Source organism: Cervus canadensis, chromosome 30 (genome assembly GCF_019320065.1).
Source record: "Cervus canadensis isolate Bull #8, Minnesota chromosome 30, ASM1932006v1, whole genome shotgun sequence".
Classification (NCBI taxonomy): domain Eukaryota; kingdom Metazoa; phylum Chordata; class Mammalia; order Artiodactyla; family Cervidae; genus Cervus; species Cervus canadensis.
The window spans coordinates 30,788,571-30,806,608 of NC_057415.1; the positions used below are offsets into that span (position 1 = coordinate 30,788,571).

At 39.4% G+C, this 18,038-nt stretch overlaps 1 protein-coding gene across 1 annotated transcript in view; it reads right to left on the reverse strand.

Annotated features, from left to right (window-relative positions):
• The window catches only part of ELP1 (elongator acetyltransferase complex subunit 1), a 70,680-nt gene extending 52,877 nt beyond the window's left edge, over positions 1 to 17,803 (reverse strand). The window contains exons 1-5 of the mRNA XM_043453332.1: positions 17,657 to 17,803; positions 13,607 to 13,769; positions 13,048 to 13,200; positions 11,277 to 11,358; positions 10,569 to 10,649 (exon numbers count right to left, since the gene is read on the reverse strand). Coding sequence (XP_043309267.1) covers positions 10,569 to 10,649; positions 11,277 to 11,358; positions 13,048 to 13,200; positions 13,607 to 13,756 — 466 coding nt within the window. The 5' untranslated portion in view covers positions 13,757 to 13,769; positions 17,657 to 17,803. The remainder of the gene's footprint in view (positions 1 to 10,568; positions 10,650 to 11,276; positions 11,359 to 13,047; positions 13,201 to 13,606; positions 13,770 to 17,656) is intronic.
• Between the last annotated feature and the right edge of the window lie 235 nt (positions 17,804 to 18,038).

Here is an 18,038-nt window from a genome sequence, read left to right on the forward strand (position 1 = left end):
GGATATTTTTATCTCCATCTCTTTCTACAATTTTTAGCAGGTTTCATAATTGAAGACTCATTTGCTTTTCACCTCTCTGCTCTGGCCACTCCTTATACTACTGAGTTAGAGGTATCCAATCTGAAGTATGATTTAATAACCATAATACACTGTAATAGGAAAAGATAAATTAATTCAATGTTAATAACAGAAGTTACTACTTTAGAAGTTATCTGTTGAAAATAATTGTTTCTGAATACAGAAAGGATTATTAGAAATCCTCTAATACCTTCTTGGTTGGCAAAAGGTGTTCTTTTGCCTCCATCTATTTGTGGTTTTGGTTTAGTTTTTCTCCATGGTCTCATCCCTAGCGTTTTTGTTGTTCAATTTTACACCTACCCATATGTGTTACTTCAATAGAAAGTTAGCAGATGGGGAATTTTTTTTAACACTAAATTTATATTTTAAATAGAAGTCCCTTATCTCCTTTTAATTCTCTTAACACTTAGAATTCAGTAGTATGATGATTCTCCTCCTACTTTGATTATTTCAGTTTCTATATTCTGTTTTTCCTTAGAATCGTTCTGAAAATTTTCATTTTTTACATCATTCTCATAGTACACATCTGCTTAGAAATTTTTCTCTACCAGTGACTTTAGCGTTGATACTACCTATTTTCTCATGACTTTTACATCTTTATATGCACATATATTGGTAAGCCTGCCAAGGTAGGAAATAGGGGACTAATCCCTGGGTCAGGAAGATCCCCTAGAGAAGGAAATGAAACCTACGCCAGTGTTTTTTACTGGGAAATCCCATGGACACAGGAGTTTGGTGGGCTACTATCCACGGGTTTTCAAAAGAGTTGGATGCAACTTAGCAACTAAACAATGACAATTCTTATACATTCTAAACTCTCTTAACTTTCTTATAAATTTCAAATACTTATATGCAACTACCTGATAGACATTAATCAGTATTTCAAAAATCAGTGTGTGTGTGTGCGGGGGTGTGTGTGTGTGTGTGTGTGTAATTGCTTATACCTTTTATATATATCTCATATAATTATACTTTTTAATATAGTAGACCTTTGGACCATATGGAAAAGAATATATGTGCATGAACATTTGTTTGTAAAATAGCATTTATGTTTAGAGGTCCTATGACATATTTGAGGCATTTTCAAATATATGATAAATGCATAAAATCAAAAAATCACTGAAAGTCTTTTAAAAAAAAGTAATGATTTGTCTTTACAAAGTCATTTACTAGGACAATGCATTATATTTTATCAAATATATTTCTTATAATATGATTTATTAAATATGTCAAATCTCCATTATTTAAATTGATATTTTCATATTTATTGTTATCAATCAGTCAGTTCAGTCACTCAGTTGTGTCTGACTCTATGCTATTCCATGAACTGCAGCACACCAAGATTCCTGGTCCATCACCAACTCTATAGTACTTTTATAGAAGCTTTTTTAAAATTAAATGCTTTATGATATTTTTATTTAACTTTAAATATCATACATACATTTTAAAACCACATGATAGAATAATGTAAATGTATGCTTTCTTGGACTTGTCTCAGGGTAATTTAGGTTTGGGATAAGATGGGCAACTGGATGACTGACCATAGTTGAAAATTTTAAAATTTTAGTGATGGACATACTGTGGTCGTTATGCCTGTCTCTGTACTTTTTAACATATTTGATTTCTTAACATAAAGTTTTATGATTAAACATATCATTTCCTTATAGCTAGTTTGTAATTGATTGTTAAGGATTATATCAGATCACTGAATGCTATAATATTTGTTGTATATTTGCTTGAAATGCAAGAGCATTTATGAAATAATTTTCCACTTGTTTTTTGAAATTCTTTCTAAATGTATTCAACCCAGTTAGTGGGTGAAAAGCCATATGGCATCTATCATGTGTGTTTTATTTTTTTAAAAGGCCATTCAATTTCTTCTCATCTGCTGTCACTATCTTTGAACAAGAATAAACATGACAGATTCATGGTTGGAGATCACAGGAAAAACAACTTGTCAGTCATTCTTGAAATTCTATTTGTGTGTCAGTACACACAAGAGGCTGAATGGTAGTGAGGATTATTTTGTTAATATTATTATTACATATCATTTGCTGGTTTTTGCATTTTAAATAGGTGTTTAATATTTTAATTAGAAGTATTCATATTACTCTTAAATGATTTAAATATTTATCTAAATTGCATTATAATACATTTAGTTTATTTTTTCTGTTTTTCAAAATATTTTAAGCTTAAAGGAATAAAACAGGGAATGTATAAAGGAAGTTGGATTATAGTCCTAACTCAGCCAACCAAAAATTATTTTTCAACAAAAAAGACTTAAACAAATATTTCCCCCATTTCTTTACTCTACCCACACATAACAGGGTAGTTGCAATAAGTAAATATACAATAATGCAGAAGAGTGTGATAAAATTGTTCTAAATGAGAAGAAATATTGGCATAATGATATAAATCAAGAAGGGGTGATTGAAAAAAATTACAATATAGGACTAGGTTAGTAAGAAACACTTGCGAATTTACCAGTATTTTCAGACATCGAAATACATTGGAGTTGTTTGATTTACTTTCTTAAACATAACTACGTGATTTTCTTTTCAAAATAGCCATGTACAATTGAAAAAGTCAAAGTCAGAAGGCCGTTATGGTGGTAAACAGCTGTAAGTTATGAAACAACGAATAAATTACCTACCTTTCAGGAAAAAAAAATTATTAAAATGGGTCAGGCACTGAACTTACGTGTCAGGTTTCTTTTTCCTCCTCTTGAAATAGTTATTGCCTTCACCTAATAGCTACCATTTGTTTTGTGGAATGCATAAATATAATATAAAATGGAAAACATACTACTGAATTTATTTAACAGAGTTGCCAGTATTCCTTGGAAGGAATTAGTTTTAAAAGTCTGTTTAGGGCGCAGGCAGCCGACCGGCGCGGGCGGGGACTGGGGCTGGGGACGCGGAGGGCGGCAGGCGCGCGCGCCCGACTGGCGCCAGCGGAAACTGAGACTGGGTCCGCGGAAGGGAGGGGGCGCGCCACAGCTGGGTAGAGTGCGCCCACCAAGCCCCTGGCTGCCTGGACCGCTCTGACGGGGAAGGCACAGAGAGCAGGTGCAGCTTTTCCTTCCGCGCTTTTGTGGAACACCCGAGGGCTGGAACCTCTCGCAGCGCGGGGCGCGCTCCATATAGAACAGCCGGGAGCCTGAGCAGCACAGACGGAGAAAGCAGCGTCAGCCCCTCCCGGCAGCCCCAGTCCGACCCCGCGGCGCAAGCCCGTCCCCATAGCGCCAGCCACTCCCGGCAGCGCCAGCCCCTCCCTGCCCCGCAGAGCGACGGAACTAGCTACCTGAGTAAGAGTCCACCTCCGCCCGCCTGTGTCAGGGCGGAAATGAGGCTCTGAAGAGACCGGCAAACAGAAGCCAAATAAACAAAGGGAACCGCTTCAGAAGGGACTGGTGCAACAGATTAAAATCCCTCTAGGAAACACTGACTACACCGGAGGGGCCTGTAGATATCGAGAAGCGTAAACTGGAACGAGGAGCTATCTGAAACTGAGCCGAACCCACACTGACCGCAACAGCTCCAGAGAAACTCCTAGATATAATTTTACTTTTTTCTCTTTTTTTTTTTAATTTTTTTAATTTTTTTATCTTTTTCTTCTTTTTTCTTTCTTCTCTTTTATTTTCCTTTAAAATCCCCTATTACTCCCCATTACTCCTTAACTTTCATTTCCACAGACTTTTACGATTTTTTAATTAGGGGGAAAAAAATTTTTTTTTTTCTTTTTCTTTCTTTTTTTTTCTTTTTTTTCTTTCCTTTTTCTCTTCTATTTTCTATTTTTCTTTTTCTCTTATTTCTTTTAAAGTCCTCTAGTACTCCTCTACTACTCCTTAATTTTCATTTTCAATACACTATAACCTTACAAAAAAAAAAAAGAAGAGAAGCCCTATTTTTAAACCAAAGATTATTTTCTCCCAATCTTGACTCTCTGTTTTCTACCTCAGAACACCTCTATTTCCTCCTTTCCCCTTCTCTTCCCAATCTAATTCTGTGAATCTTTGTAGGTGACTGGGCTACGGAGAACACTCTGGGAACAGACAGCTGCGTAGATCTGTCTCTCTCCTCTTGAGTCCCCCTTTTTCTCCTCCTGTTCATCTCTATCTCCCTCCTCCCTCTCCTCTTCTACATGTAACTCTGTGAACCTCTCTGGGTGTCCCTAATGGGGGAGAATCTTTTAGCCATTAACCTAGAAGTTTTCTTATCAGGGCTGTATAGTTGGAGAAGTCCTGAGACTACAGGAAGAAGAAAACTGAAATCCAGAGGCAGGAGACTTAAGCCCAAAACCTGAGAACACCAGAAAACTCCTGACTACATGGAACTTTAAGTAATAAGTGACCGTCCAAAAGCCTCCATACCTACACTGAAACCAACCACCACCCAAGAGCCAATAAGTTTTAGAGCAAGACATACCACGCAAATTCTCCAGCAACGCAGGAACATAGCCCTGAACATCAACATACAGGCTGCCCAAGGACACACCTAACACATAGACCCATCTCAAAACTCATTACTGGGCACTCCATTGCTTTCCAAAGAGAAGAAATCAAGTTCCACGCACCAGAACACTGACGCAAGCTCCCCTAACCAGGAAATCTTGACAAGCCAATCGTCTAACCCCACCCACTGGGTTAATCCTCCACAATAAAAAGGAACCACAGACCTCCAGAATACAGAAAGCCCACTCCAGATACAGCAATCTAAACAAGATGAAAAGGCAAAGAAATACCCAACAGGTAAAGGAACATGAAAAATGCCCACCAAGTCAAACAAAAGAGGAGGAGATAGGGAATCTACCTGAAAAAGAATTTAGAATAATGATAATAAAAATGATCCAAAATCTTGAAAACAAAATGGAGTTACAGATAAATAGCCTGGAAACAAAGACTGAAAAGATTCAAGAACTGTTTAATAAAGACCTAGAAGAAATAAAAAAGAGTAAATTAAAAATGAATAATGCAATGAATGGGATCAAAAACACTTTGGAGGGAACCAAGAGTAGAATAACGGAGGCAGAAGATAGGATAAGTGAGGTAGAAGATAAAATGGTGGAAATAAATGAAGCAGAGAGGAAAAAAGAAAAAAGAATTAAAAGAAATGAGGACAACCTCAGGGACCTCTGGGACAATGCGAAACGCCTCAACATTTGAATCATAGGAGTCCCAGAAGAAGAAGACAAAAAAGAAAGGCCATGAGAAGATACTCGAGGAGATAATAGCTGAAAACTTCCCCAAAATGGGGAAGGGAATAGCCACCCAAGTCCAAGAAACCCAGAGAGTCCCAAACAGGATAAACCAAGGGAAACACCCAAGGACACATATTAAATCAACTAACAAAGATCAAACACAAAGAACAAATATTAAAGCGAGCAAGGGAGAAACAACAAAGAACACACAAAGGGATTCCCATAGGATAACAGCATAAATCTATCAATTAGAAACCCTCCAGGCCAAAGGAATGCAGGACGTACTGAAAGTAATGAAAAAGAGATAAACCTGACAACCTAGATTACTGATCCAGCAAGGATCTCATTCAGATATGAAGGAATTCAAAACTTTACAGATAAGCAAAAGCTGAGAGAATTCAGCACCACCAAACCAGCTCTTCAACAAATGCTAAGATCTTCTCTAGACAGAAATGCAGAAAGTTGAATAAACGTGAACCAAACAAACAAAGTAAATGGCAACATGGACCAGCACCTATCAATAATACACTTAAATTAAAATGGTGAATGCCCCAACCAAAAGACAAGATTGCCGCTGAATGGTTACAAAAACAAAGACCCCTATATATGCTGTCTACAAGACACCCACCTCAAGCAAGGGACACATACAGACTGAAAGTGAAAGGCTGGAAAAAAATATTCCACGCAAAATGGAGACCAAAAGAAAGCAGGAGTCGCAATACTTATATCAGATAAAATAGACTTCAAAATAAAGGCTGTGAAAAGAGACAAAGAAGGACACTACATAATGATCAAAGGATCAATCCAAGAAGAAGATATAACAATTATAAATATATATGCACCCAACATAGGAGCACCACAATATGTACGGCAAACGCTAACGAGTATGAAAGAGGAAATTAATAGTAACACAATAATAGTGGGAGACTTTAATACCCCACTCACAACTATGGATAGATCAACAAGGAAACACAAACCTTAAATGACACAATGGACCAGCTAGACCTAATTGATATCTATAGGACATTTCACCCCAAAACAATCAACTTCACCTTTTTCTCAAGTGCACACGGAACATTCTCCAGAATAGATCACATCCTGGGCCATAAATCTGGTCTTGGAAAATTCAAAAAAATTGAAATCATTCCAGTCATCTTTTCTGACCACAGTGCAGTAAGATTAGATCTCAATGACAGGAAAAAAATTGTTAAAAATTCAAACATATGGAGGCTAAATAACACGCTTCTGAATAACCAACAAATCATAGAAGAAATCAAAAAAGGAATCAAAATATGTATAGAAATGAATGAAAATGAAAACACAACAACCCAAAACCTATGGGACACTGTAAAAGCAGTGCTAAGGGGAAGGTTCATAGCATTACAGGCTTACATCAAGAAACAAGAAAAAACCAAATAAATAACCTAACTCTACACCTAAAGCAATTAGAGAAGGAAGAAATGAAGAACCCCAGAGTTAGCAGAAGGAAAGAAATCTTAAAAATCAGGGCAGAAATAAATGCAAAAGAAACTAAAGAGACCATAGCAAAAATCAACAAAGCTAAAAGCTGATTTTTTGAAAAAATAAACAAAATTGACAAACCATTAGCAAGACTCATTAAGAAACAAATAGAGAAGAACCAAATTAACAAAATTAGAAATGAAAATGGAGAGATCACAACAGACAACACTGAAATACAAAGGATCATAAGAGACTACTACCAGCAGCTCTATGCCAATAAAATGGACAACTTGGATGAAATGGACAAATTCTTAGAAAAGTATAACTTTCCAAAACTGAACCAGGAAGAAATAGAAGATCTTAACAGACCCATCACAAGCAAGGAAATCGAAACTGTCATCAAAAATCTTCCAGCAAACAAAAGCCCAGGACCAGATGGCTTCACAGCTGAATTCTACCAAAAATTTAGAGAAGAGCTAACACCTATCTTACTCAAACTCTTCCAGAATATTGCAGATGAAGTAAGCTTCCCAAACTCATTCTATGAGGCCACCATCACCATAATTCCAAAACCAGACAAAGATGCCACAAAAAAAGAAAACTACAGGCTAATATCACTGATGAACATAGATGCAAAAATCCTTAACAAAATTCTAGCAAACAGAATCCAACAACATATTAAAAAAAATCATACACCATGACCAAGTGGGCTTTATCCCAGGAATGCAAGGATTCTTTAATATCCGCAAATCAATCAATGTAATACACCACATTAACAAATTGAAAGATAAAAACCATATGATTATCTCAATAGATGCAGAGAAAGCCTTTGACAAAATTCAACACTCATTTATGATTAAAACTCTCCAAAAAAGCAGGAATAGAAGGAACATACCTCAACATAATAAAAGCTATATATGACAAACCCACAGCAAGCATCACCCTCAATGGTGAAAAATTGAAAGCATTTCCCCTGAAATCAGGAACAAGACAAGGGTGCCCACTCTCACCACTACTATTCAACATAGTGTTGGAAGTTTGGCCACAGCAATCAGAGCAGAAAAAGAAGTAAAAGGAATCCAGATAGGAAAGAAGAAGTGAAACTCTCACGTTTTGCAAGATGACAGATCCTCTATATAGAAAAACCCTAAAGACTCTACCAGAAAATTACTAGAGCTAATCAATGAATATAGTAAAGTTGCAGAATATAAAATTAACACAGAAATCCCTGCATTCCTATACACTAACAGTGAGAAAACAGAAAGAGAAATTAAGGAAACAATTCCATTCACCATTGCAATGAAAAGAATAAAATACATAGGAATATATCTACCTAAAGAAACAAAAGACCTATATATAGAAAACTATAAAACACTGATGAAAAAATCAAAGATGACACAAATAGATGGAGGAAACATACCGTGTTCATGGATATGGAAGAATCAATATTGTCAAAATGGCTATTCTACCCAATCAGTCTATAGATTCAATGCAATTCCCTATCAAGCTACCAACGGTATTTTTCACAACTAGAAAAACAAAAATTCACAATCTTGTATGAAATACAAAAAACCTCGAATAGCGAAAACATTAATCGAGAAAGAAGAATGAACTGGAGGAATCAACCTGCCTGACTTCAGACTCTACTACAAAGCCACAGTCATCAAGACAGTATGGTACTGGCACAAAGACAGAAATATAGATCAATGGAACAGAATAGAAAGCCCAGAGATAAATCCACGAACCTATGGACACCTTATCTTTGACAAAGGAGGCAAGGATATACAATGGAAAAAAGACAACCTCTTTAACAAGTGGTGCTGGGAAAACTGGTCAACCACTTGCAAAAGAATGAAACTAGAACACTTTCTAACACCATACACAAAAATAAACTCAAAATGGATTAAAGATCTAAATGTCAGACCAGAAACTATAAAACTCCTAGAGAAGAACATAGGCAAAACACTCTCCGACATAAATCACAGCAAGATCCTCTATGACCCACCGCCCAGAATATTGGAAATAAAAGCAAAACTAAACAAATGGGACCTAATGAAACTTAAAAGCTTTTGCACTACAAAGGAAACTATAAGCAAGGTGAAAAGACAGCCCTCAGATTGGGAGAAAATAATAGCAAATGAAGAAACGGACAAAGGATTAATCTCAAAAATATACAAGCAACTCCTGCAGCTCAATTCCAGAAAATAAATGACCCAATCAAAAAATGGGCCAAAGAACTAAACAGACATTTCTCCAAAGAAGACATACAGGTGGCTAACAAACACATGAAAAGATGCTCAACATCACTCATTATCAGAGAAATGCAAATCAAAACCACAATGAAGGTACCATTACAACGACCGAGTCAGGATGGCTGCTATCCAAAAGTCTACAAGCAATAAATGCTGGAGAGAGTGTGGAGAAAAGGGAACCCTCTTACACTGTTGGTGGGAATGCAAACTAGTACAGCCACTATGGAGAACAGTGTGGAGATTCCTTAAAAAACTGGAATAGAACTGCCATATGACCCAGCAATCCCACTTCTGGGCATACACACTGAGGAAACCAGATCTGAAAGAGACACGTGCACCCCAATGTTCATCACAGCACTGTTTATAATAGCCAGACATGGAAGCAACCTAGATGCCCATCAGCAGATGAATGGATAAGGAAGCTGTGGTACATATACACCATGGAATATTACTCAGCCATTAAAAAGAATTCATTTGAACCAGCTCTAATGAGATGGATGAAACTGGAGCCCTTATACAGAGTGAAGTAAGCCAGAAAGATAAAGAACATTACAGCATACTAACACATATATATGGAATTTAGAAAGATGGTAACGATAACCCTATATGCAAAACAGAAAAAGAGACACAGAAATACAGAACAGACTTTTGAACTCTGTGGGAGAAGGTGAGGGTGGGATGTTTCAAAAGAACAACATGTATACTATCTATGGTGAAACAGATCACCAGCCCGGGTGGGATGCATGAGACAAGTGCTCAGGCCTGGTACACTGGGAAGACCCAGAGGAATCGGGTGGAGAGGGAGGTGGGAGGGGGGATCGGGATGGGGAATAAGTGTAAATCTATGGCTGATTCATATCAATGTATGACAAAACCCACTGAAATGTTGTGAAGTAATTAGCCTTCAACTAATAAAAAAATTAAAAAAAAAAAAAAAAGAGCAGCAATTTTCTAAATGATTTCTTAGTTGGCTGAATAAGACGACATGAAGTGAGAACTCAGCAAAAGTTAAAATACCATTGCCCCCATTCCCCTCCTCAATCAAGCCAGCTACCTGGTACCCTCAAGTTGGTCGGAGCTGCTTAGACTCAAGAAGCATCTCCACTCTTCTTCTCTTCAATACTTCCATGGCCTAGTGTCCGTATCACCTCAGCTAGATCTGAGCAAGAAAACAATCTGATGGTTCCCATGACAACTCAGGTCTAATCAATAGGAACAGAAGTCAGCTCTCTACCCCACCTCTCTTGTATTTTCCCCCAAACCGTGTATCAGAAATGCTCTCTTTATTCCAGCCAGTATAGTCCTTTTCATCAAACCCCATGACTAAGCCTATCCTGGGTTTGGGCAATAACAACCCAACCTATAAGCACAGATTCTTATTTCCCAGGTTACTGACAAAGCCAACTCTCAGACCTGAAGAGCCACCAGAGATATGCCTTTTAAGAGCTGCAATGAACTAAAGGAACTGGGCTATCAGACACTTAATTAAGTCAGGGTTTAAGCTTCATAGCTCTTTGGGCTTATGACTATCAGTCGGCAAGCAAAGTCACAAAATGTTTCAAACAAAGTTATACTTACTTTCACCAAAATCATCCTGATGGATCTGCTGTTCCATTATTGGTTCAAAGTCTTTTGTCATCATAATTAGGGTCTGCTGACCTTGAAGGAGCACAAACAAGAATGATTTTGTTCTCATTTAACAAGTCTGCCATTCCGTAAGTATCTACAGCACTGCAAGATACAGAGCTGAAGTGGAAGAATTTGTAATCGAAATAGGGAAGACAGAATTCATTCAAAATGTTCTGACTCTCATTAAAAAAAAAAAAAATAGTTTTGACTGGGTAAGTCACCTGGTGCTTATTCTCAGCTATCTATGTATGTCAAGCTAACATAAAAATGCACATAGCCCTTCCTCCTCCACTAACTGCAAATGTTGAGTCACCAAGATACCTCTTTGAGTGTATAGCTCATCAGGGTGCTAGTTTACAGAATCTCAGCCGGAACGAAAAGATTTATAGGAAAAAAAAGGACTGGAAGAGCAGTTTTCAGAATCAGTTTATTTTATACAGCAACTCTTCCTCTTAAGAGGATATTAAAATAAACATTGCTGACATTTTTAACTATAACTACAGACTGCAGCAACTTTTTAAAACAATGTGTTCACAAGTAAAACTTAACTCAATTGTTTCAAGAAATGTTTTTTTGAAACCTAAGCACCCTAAAACTTAAGTCTTTGAGCTGTTAGGAGTCATGTCTTATAAAGTTAGGGACCGGTGACATGCTTACCTGTGGCAAGCAGCACCAGTTCTTGGTCAGGACTCCAACTCATGACAGAGATACCACTGGCTACACTCCCGACACATTCCAGCTGAGAGAGACATTTTGAAATGTTAAGTGAAATATGAAAATATAAGCACCTTGACAAATGTTTGTTATGACCGTAATCAAAATAATTCACAACAAAACACCCCAAGGTGAAATTAAGCAGTAAACACTTTTTCAGTAACAGGTATTAAGAGATCAGGCGTGATACAGACCATGGGGACTAGATGTGACGACGGCCACTCCATTCCTCCCATTAAGGAGCTAAAAGATGCCTCTACAGTAGGGTGAGGGCTGTAACTGAGGTCTCCAGGAATTAAGTGGGGAATTAGAGCAAAGAAAGACAAACAGCCCAGGTGAGTTCAGGAAAGCCTCTCTGAGGAGGTGCTTTAAAGGGTAGAAACAGGGCTAGGAAGAAGAGACTGGGGGAAAAAATGTGGTGTTAAGGCACAGAATTATAAAAAAAAGCAGTTAAAAATCAGCTGCCACTAAAGCATATGGTATACACATACACAGGAATGATGGGGGTGGGGGGTGAGGCTAAAAAGGAATTTGGCAAATAGACAGTGAACCATCTGCTAAGGCACAAGAAGGAATACATGGATTCTGTCTTGCAGACACTGTGATGCCATAAATAGGGAGGATCAGCACCATCGGATGGAGACCAGCGGATTACAGGAGCTCAGTAATAGGAAAAAATTCTACAAAACGTTTTACACGTAAAAGCACACCTTTTAAATGTGAGAAATACCAATTTATACTTGATGGCTTTGACGTTTCTCACCAGGAACTGAGAGGGAGATTTATCATTGTACTAAGTGGAACCGTTAAAAGCAAAGGTACCAGATTTACACTGCCAGGGTTCAAATCTCACCTGAAAGCTGTTTGACCTTGGCCTAGCCTCAATTTCCTTTTCTGAAGAATGAGAAAACAACAATCTACTTCACAAGGTTATAGTGAAAAATTACAAAATTCATGTAATTTTGCATGAAAAATACTTTAAAAAGTGCCTGGCAGGGAAAAAAAAAAGTGCCTGGCACCCTGTAAACATTTAATAAATGCCAGCTGTTATTATTATCCCATGATTAGTAATATAACTCTTGTGACACATCAATGTTAGAGATCACAGCTAAGGGAGTTATCAATGAAGTTTAAAAAGCTATCAAGGTGAGTAAAGAAATTCAGAAACTCAGCCTTATGCTAGAGTAGAGAAGGAGGCGAGTCGTTGAAATCTATCTCCTCTGATACTCATAAAATGTGCACAAAATGAAACTGTATCACCTTAGTATCTATAGTTCAGGGACTCTACAGCTGGTCATCAAAAAGAGGCCTACACAGCATTCTTAAGAGAAAACATGAGCCATTTAAACATCCCAAAGACTTCCTAAGCTGAGAAATAAGGGTTACAACTCAGGATCGGATTCTAGCAAGAGGTGAGCCATACCACACAAGAATGGCCAGGTTTGAGGTTTTGTTCTTATCTGGAATGCTCTCATTGTTCTAATTAATAAACGCAGCAGACAAAACTGAGTTTAAGAAGAATCCTGAAACACAGCTAAAACCATGCCAACAATTTTCTGTAAAGAACTGTAAAATGCAAAGACTCTAATTTGCAAAATGCCTAAATATTATGGCTCCTGATATTTTAAACATCTATGAAAAACTACTGACATGATACAAAAAAAGACGTTTGAGGATACTTGAGATTTCCTCCTCCCTGCTCTCCCTCGCCTACCTGGTGTGTGGTAAGATTACAAAGCAGGACATCCCCAGAGGCTGTGGCCACACACACAGACTCCTGATCCAGCAAGTCCTGAATACCAACGATGCAGCCACTTCCATCCTCTGGGAGAAAGCCTTCTGCCACCAAAGGAATTTCATTTTTCACCTTTCACCAAGACAAACAAGCAAATTAAGTCAATCTACTCTCAAGAACAATTCATAACATTTCTAGAAGTAAAACATTTTTTTAATGTTTCTTTTATAATACAAAAGCTTTCAAAAATTTTTTCCTAGATTAAAATCCAAACTTTCACTTGAGAAATATCACAACACTACCATCTTTAGCAAAGAAAACAGTTAATATGCTTCTTTTGCCAAGCAAACTTAAAACAAAAACCTGGTCTCTTTGGAGATATCCAATAAAACATGAAGCTAAAAAGTACAATTTTCTAAAATTTACACAGTCTGGGGAAAAGGGACTAAGAATATCATCACCTAAAACACATTAGTAGCAAAATATAATTAAGGGGAGATATCAGAATCCACCCAAATAACTTCCATCAATAACTTACCTCTCTCGTGACAGGGTCTATCTCTACCAGTCCACGTTCTGAGCCAATAAGCACTGTCCCCTGCTCGGTTCGGAGAGAGAGGCACTGTGGTTTCCCTTGAACCTGAATATCCCTGAACTCCAGGCTCCGAAGTAACTTTAGATTTCTCATGATGAAGCAAGGCCTAAAAAAAGTACAAATACCTTTAAATGAAGCTTTAATTTATCTGAGAAATAGAAACAGCTTTATAACGACAAATGACCCTCCAGTACAAGCAAAATGATTCAGGGAGCAAAGAAGTCAGAATAACCAGAAAAAAAAAAAAAGATTTAATCTGAACCCACAGAGAGATAAGTGATAGCAACCTAACCAATTGTTTAAATCTAGGGTTTACAAAGTGAGGCTGTGAAATCTGTTTTACATTCTCACTCTTTGGAAGAGGCAAGATTCTCAACTTCGGAGTTTTTTCTTCAAAAAAGATTTAACATCAGTTATTTTGTGAGGAAGCTAAGAACACAATGAATGAGAAAACATATTACTTTTGCACATGAGGATATCTTTTAACTTGGCAGATTTACAAAACTGTATAAAAATCTACATGTATACATACTGGCAGGTGAAGAAAATACAATTACTTTAATATCACCAACTACATTTATAAACTGGCTTTATATCTTAATTGAAAAGTTAAAATTAAAATCAAACTGAAATAAAGAAAAGCATTTACGGCTCTCAGAGAGAAAAAACACTATGAAATTACAATAGGATCCTTCAAAATGATGATCAACAATTGGAGGAGTTTGATAACCTAATAACACTACTTCACGTAACTCCACTTTTCTGGTCTGGTTTTCACCAGGGCAACAGAAAAGCTGAGAAACGAATGATCAAAGGAAATATACTTTGGTTTGGCAAAATCAGACTTGCTTTAATGCATAACATTATCTAAGAGGGGAAAAAAAAGCTTATATGCTAGATATTTATATCCAGACCCCTTTAAGATTTATAAGTAGAATTCCCTAACTTACGTTGCTGCTGCTAAGTCACTTCAGTCGTGTCCAACTCTGTGCGACCCCACAGACAGCAGCCCACCAGGCTCCCCCATCCCTGGGATTCTCCAGGCAAGAACACTGGAGTGTATTGCCATTTCCTTCTCCATAACTTATATTAGGAGTGACAATTACACAGACTACACTGGCATAATTGTCACCTTAATCCAAGGTAAATTCTCTCATCTTGCATTTTGTACGTATGACAATGAAAGAATAAACACAAGTCATTTCTTACACTACATAGCAGATTAAGCGCAGTTTGAATGAGGCAACATAAAATGTGAGTTCAGAGGAAGGCAAGACCACATGGTAGAAGTGAGGAACAGAATCAAGGCAGACAATGGTTTTGTAAGCTTTCATGACATATATATTTAAGAATTTCTGGGAATTATTTGAACCTGTATTCTACCATGCAGACTTTTAATCTAGATCTAACCCTGTATAGAAAGCTTGGGTTTTTTCAAAGTATATAGAAATTACATTGTCTTTCATCTAAAGACACCACAAAGATGACCACTGACATAGTTTGAAAGGAAGATCTGAGATGAGAGAAGTCTGGACGAGAGGGGGGTAAACAAGGAACAGCAAGAGATGAAAACAGGCGACAAAGGATGAGATGTATTTCAAGCTGGTTTCAGTTCAGTTCAGTTCAGTCGCTCAGTCGTGTCCGACTCTGCGACCCCATGAATCGCAGCACGCCAGGCCTCCCTGTCCATCACCAACTCCTGGAGTTTACTCAAACTCATGCCCATCGAGTCAGTGATGCCATCCAGCCATCTCATCCTCTGTCGTCCCCTTCTCCTCCTGCCCCCAATCCCTCCCAGCATCAGGGTCTTTTCCAATGAGCCAACTCTTCACATGAGGTGGCCAAAGTACTGGAGTTTCAGCTTCAGCATCAGTCCGTCCAATGAACACCCAGGACTGATCTCCTTTAGGATGGACTGGTTGGATCTCCTTGCAGTTCAAGGAACTCTCAAGAGTCCTCTCCAACACCACAGTTCAAAAGCATCAATTTTTAGGCGCTCAGCTTTCTTCATAGTCCAACTCTCACATCCGTACATGACCATTGGGAAAACCATAGCCTTGACCAGACGGACCTTTGTTGGCAAAGCAAGCTGGTTTAGCTAATAATAATTATGCTGTTACTGTTGCCATGATAAGATCATCAAAATGTCTTTCTGTAAACCTGCATTCTATTCATCAATAATCTCTGGACCCCAGCATAATAATTTGGAAGGTAAAGGCACAAAGAACTGAGGACTCCCTTTTTCCTGTAACCTTGCTGTTCCAGTCAATGTCGCCCCAGCAAGGGACCTTCCTCGTTCCAGGGGCCCTTGGTCCCAGTCTCTAGCACTCCCAGGACCAGCCTGGTAACAACCACTCCAGAGGTACCAGCACTAACCAGACAGGTGCCCCTCCAGGTGCCTGACATCTACTAACATGGAGAGCTCCTCCTCTGAATTCCGGAGTTATCTACACCAGCTTTACAATGTCCCTCCATTAAGGTTAAGTCATGATAACCCCAATGGCTTCCCTTGTTTTGATCCTCAGATCTAGCTAAGTGTTGTAACTTCTTCCATCAGTTTACTTTTTAGTTATTTCACTGATCCTTTCTGCTTTTTGTTCTCCCAGGAGCTACTTAACCACTTCTTCCTATTAAATTCTGTTGAAATACAGTCTGTTTTCTGTTTTCCTGACTAGACCCTAACCGACAGACATAGCAAACAACCTGAGTTCTCAAATCACTGAGCTTTCAATATCACCAGCCAAGGGCAGCTCACCATTCATCCCCCTTCTCCCCAACCCTCCCAGCCTTAAAATGAACTTCTCTAAATTTTCACACCCATTATCTTTATTCCTTTATCTTCTCAGAAGTGTCCTATTCCTTTTCAAGACCAGGAAAGGAGAACCCTCCAAACTTCCCAGGACCTCAGCTTATCAGTCCCTTTTTACATCTGCAGTCTCCAACTCCCCTGCCCTCAATGATTCATCCTTTCTCAGCCCGTTAATGTGCTAAAGATCTCACCACACCACAGATCAATCCTGGATCCTCTTTGCAATTCTGACAATGCCTCTATTTTCTTCCTTTGCTCCTCATCCATTCACCTCTTATCTAACTATCATGTCCATGACCATAAGTACCAAACAGATCATTAATATGCTTATTAGATCTAAATGTTTAGCCCTAACCTTCCCCAAACTGAACACTAAACTCACATTTTCAACGTCCTACTGCTAGGATTTCTCAAATGCAAACCTGTTAAATGGCTTACTATCCTTGACCAAATTAGTTTCCCCGCTGGGGACATGGCATTTCTACCTTCTCTGTCCTTCAAGTTCTAACATTGTTTGATTTCCTTTTGCCCACACTTTCATAATAAACTATTCACTGGTTACTGCCCTGCCTGTCAATGTACGGTTTGAATCCTTTACACAGTACGTAACCCTACCATCGGCTACATCAAACACTGCCTGAGCACTTGCTAAGTGCTAATTCTGGACAACAACTGACTACAGTCACTGCCTCCACAGAGGTGACAGGGTAACAGGGGAGAGGGCCACCTAGGATAGCATATAACATGGAGAAGCACAGGGACGACATTTCCAAGAAAAAGTCGCAGGTGCCAAAAGGGGCTCACAACACATCATCTGAACTTCTCCGACCAGCTCTCTCTCAAGTGCATTGTTAGGCTTTAATTGGTGCATTAACTGGCTCAGCTGTATTGTCCGCCCCTGCAAGGAATCGGAGCGTGGGTCAAGTGTGCGGCTGGGGGAGCAGCAGGTATTCCCCGCCTGCCACGCCGCGTGGAGCCCTCTGATGGCCGCGGGTGCAGCAGGTGGCAAGTCGGCAGACACACAACTCAAGGCTCGAGGGCAGACGTGGTCCCGCCGCACTTCACTCTGGGGCCTGCAGCAGGCAGCGGCAGAGCGCTCGGGGAATCTCTTCATCCGGACACCCTCTGGAGGACAGGGCCCGTCTCTGTGCCCACTACCCCACCTAGGCCGCTTGAGCGCTCACCTGCGCCGCACTCCGAGGACCCCCCAAAGAGCTGTGCGTCCACCGTGGGTCGCGCACTCGCCTCTGTCCGCTGCTCTTGAGCTCGCGCGGCGTGCACTGGGTCGCCGTGCCGCTCGACCCCCTCCGGTAGTGGCTGAAGCGGGGCCTCGGAGAGGCTAGGCGCGGGACCCTGACGAGCGACCGACCCCACCCACGACCCCAGCCGAGCTGCGCGGGAATGAGGTCACGAGGAGGAGGGGGCGTGGCCAGCCTTCTCCGGTGCCCTGCGAAGTACCGTGAGGAGCTGCGCTGGCCACCGCCCCCTACGCTACGTCTTCCTGTCCAGCCTATTGTATTTGACCTCTGCTTTGACGTCACATGCCAAAGTTCAATGGTTGGCGTC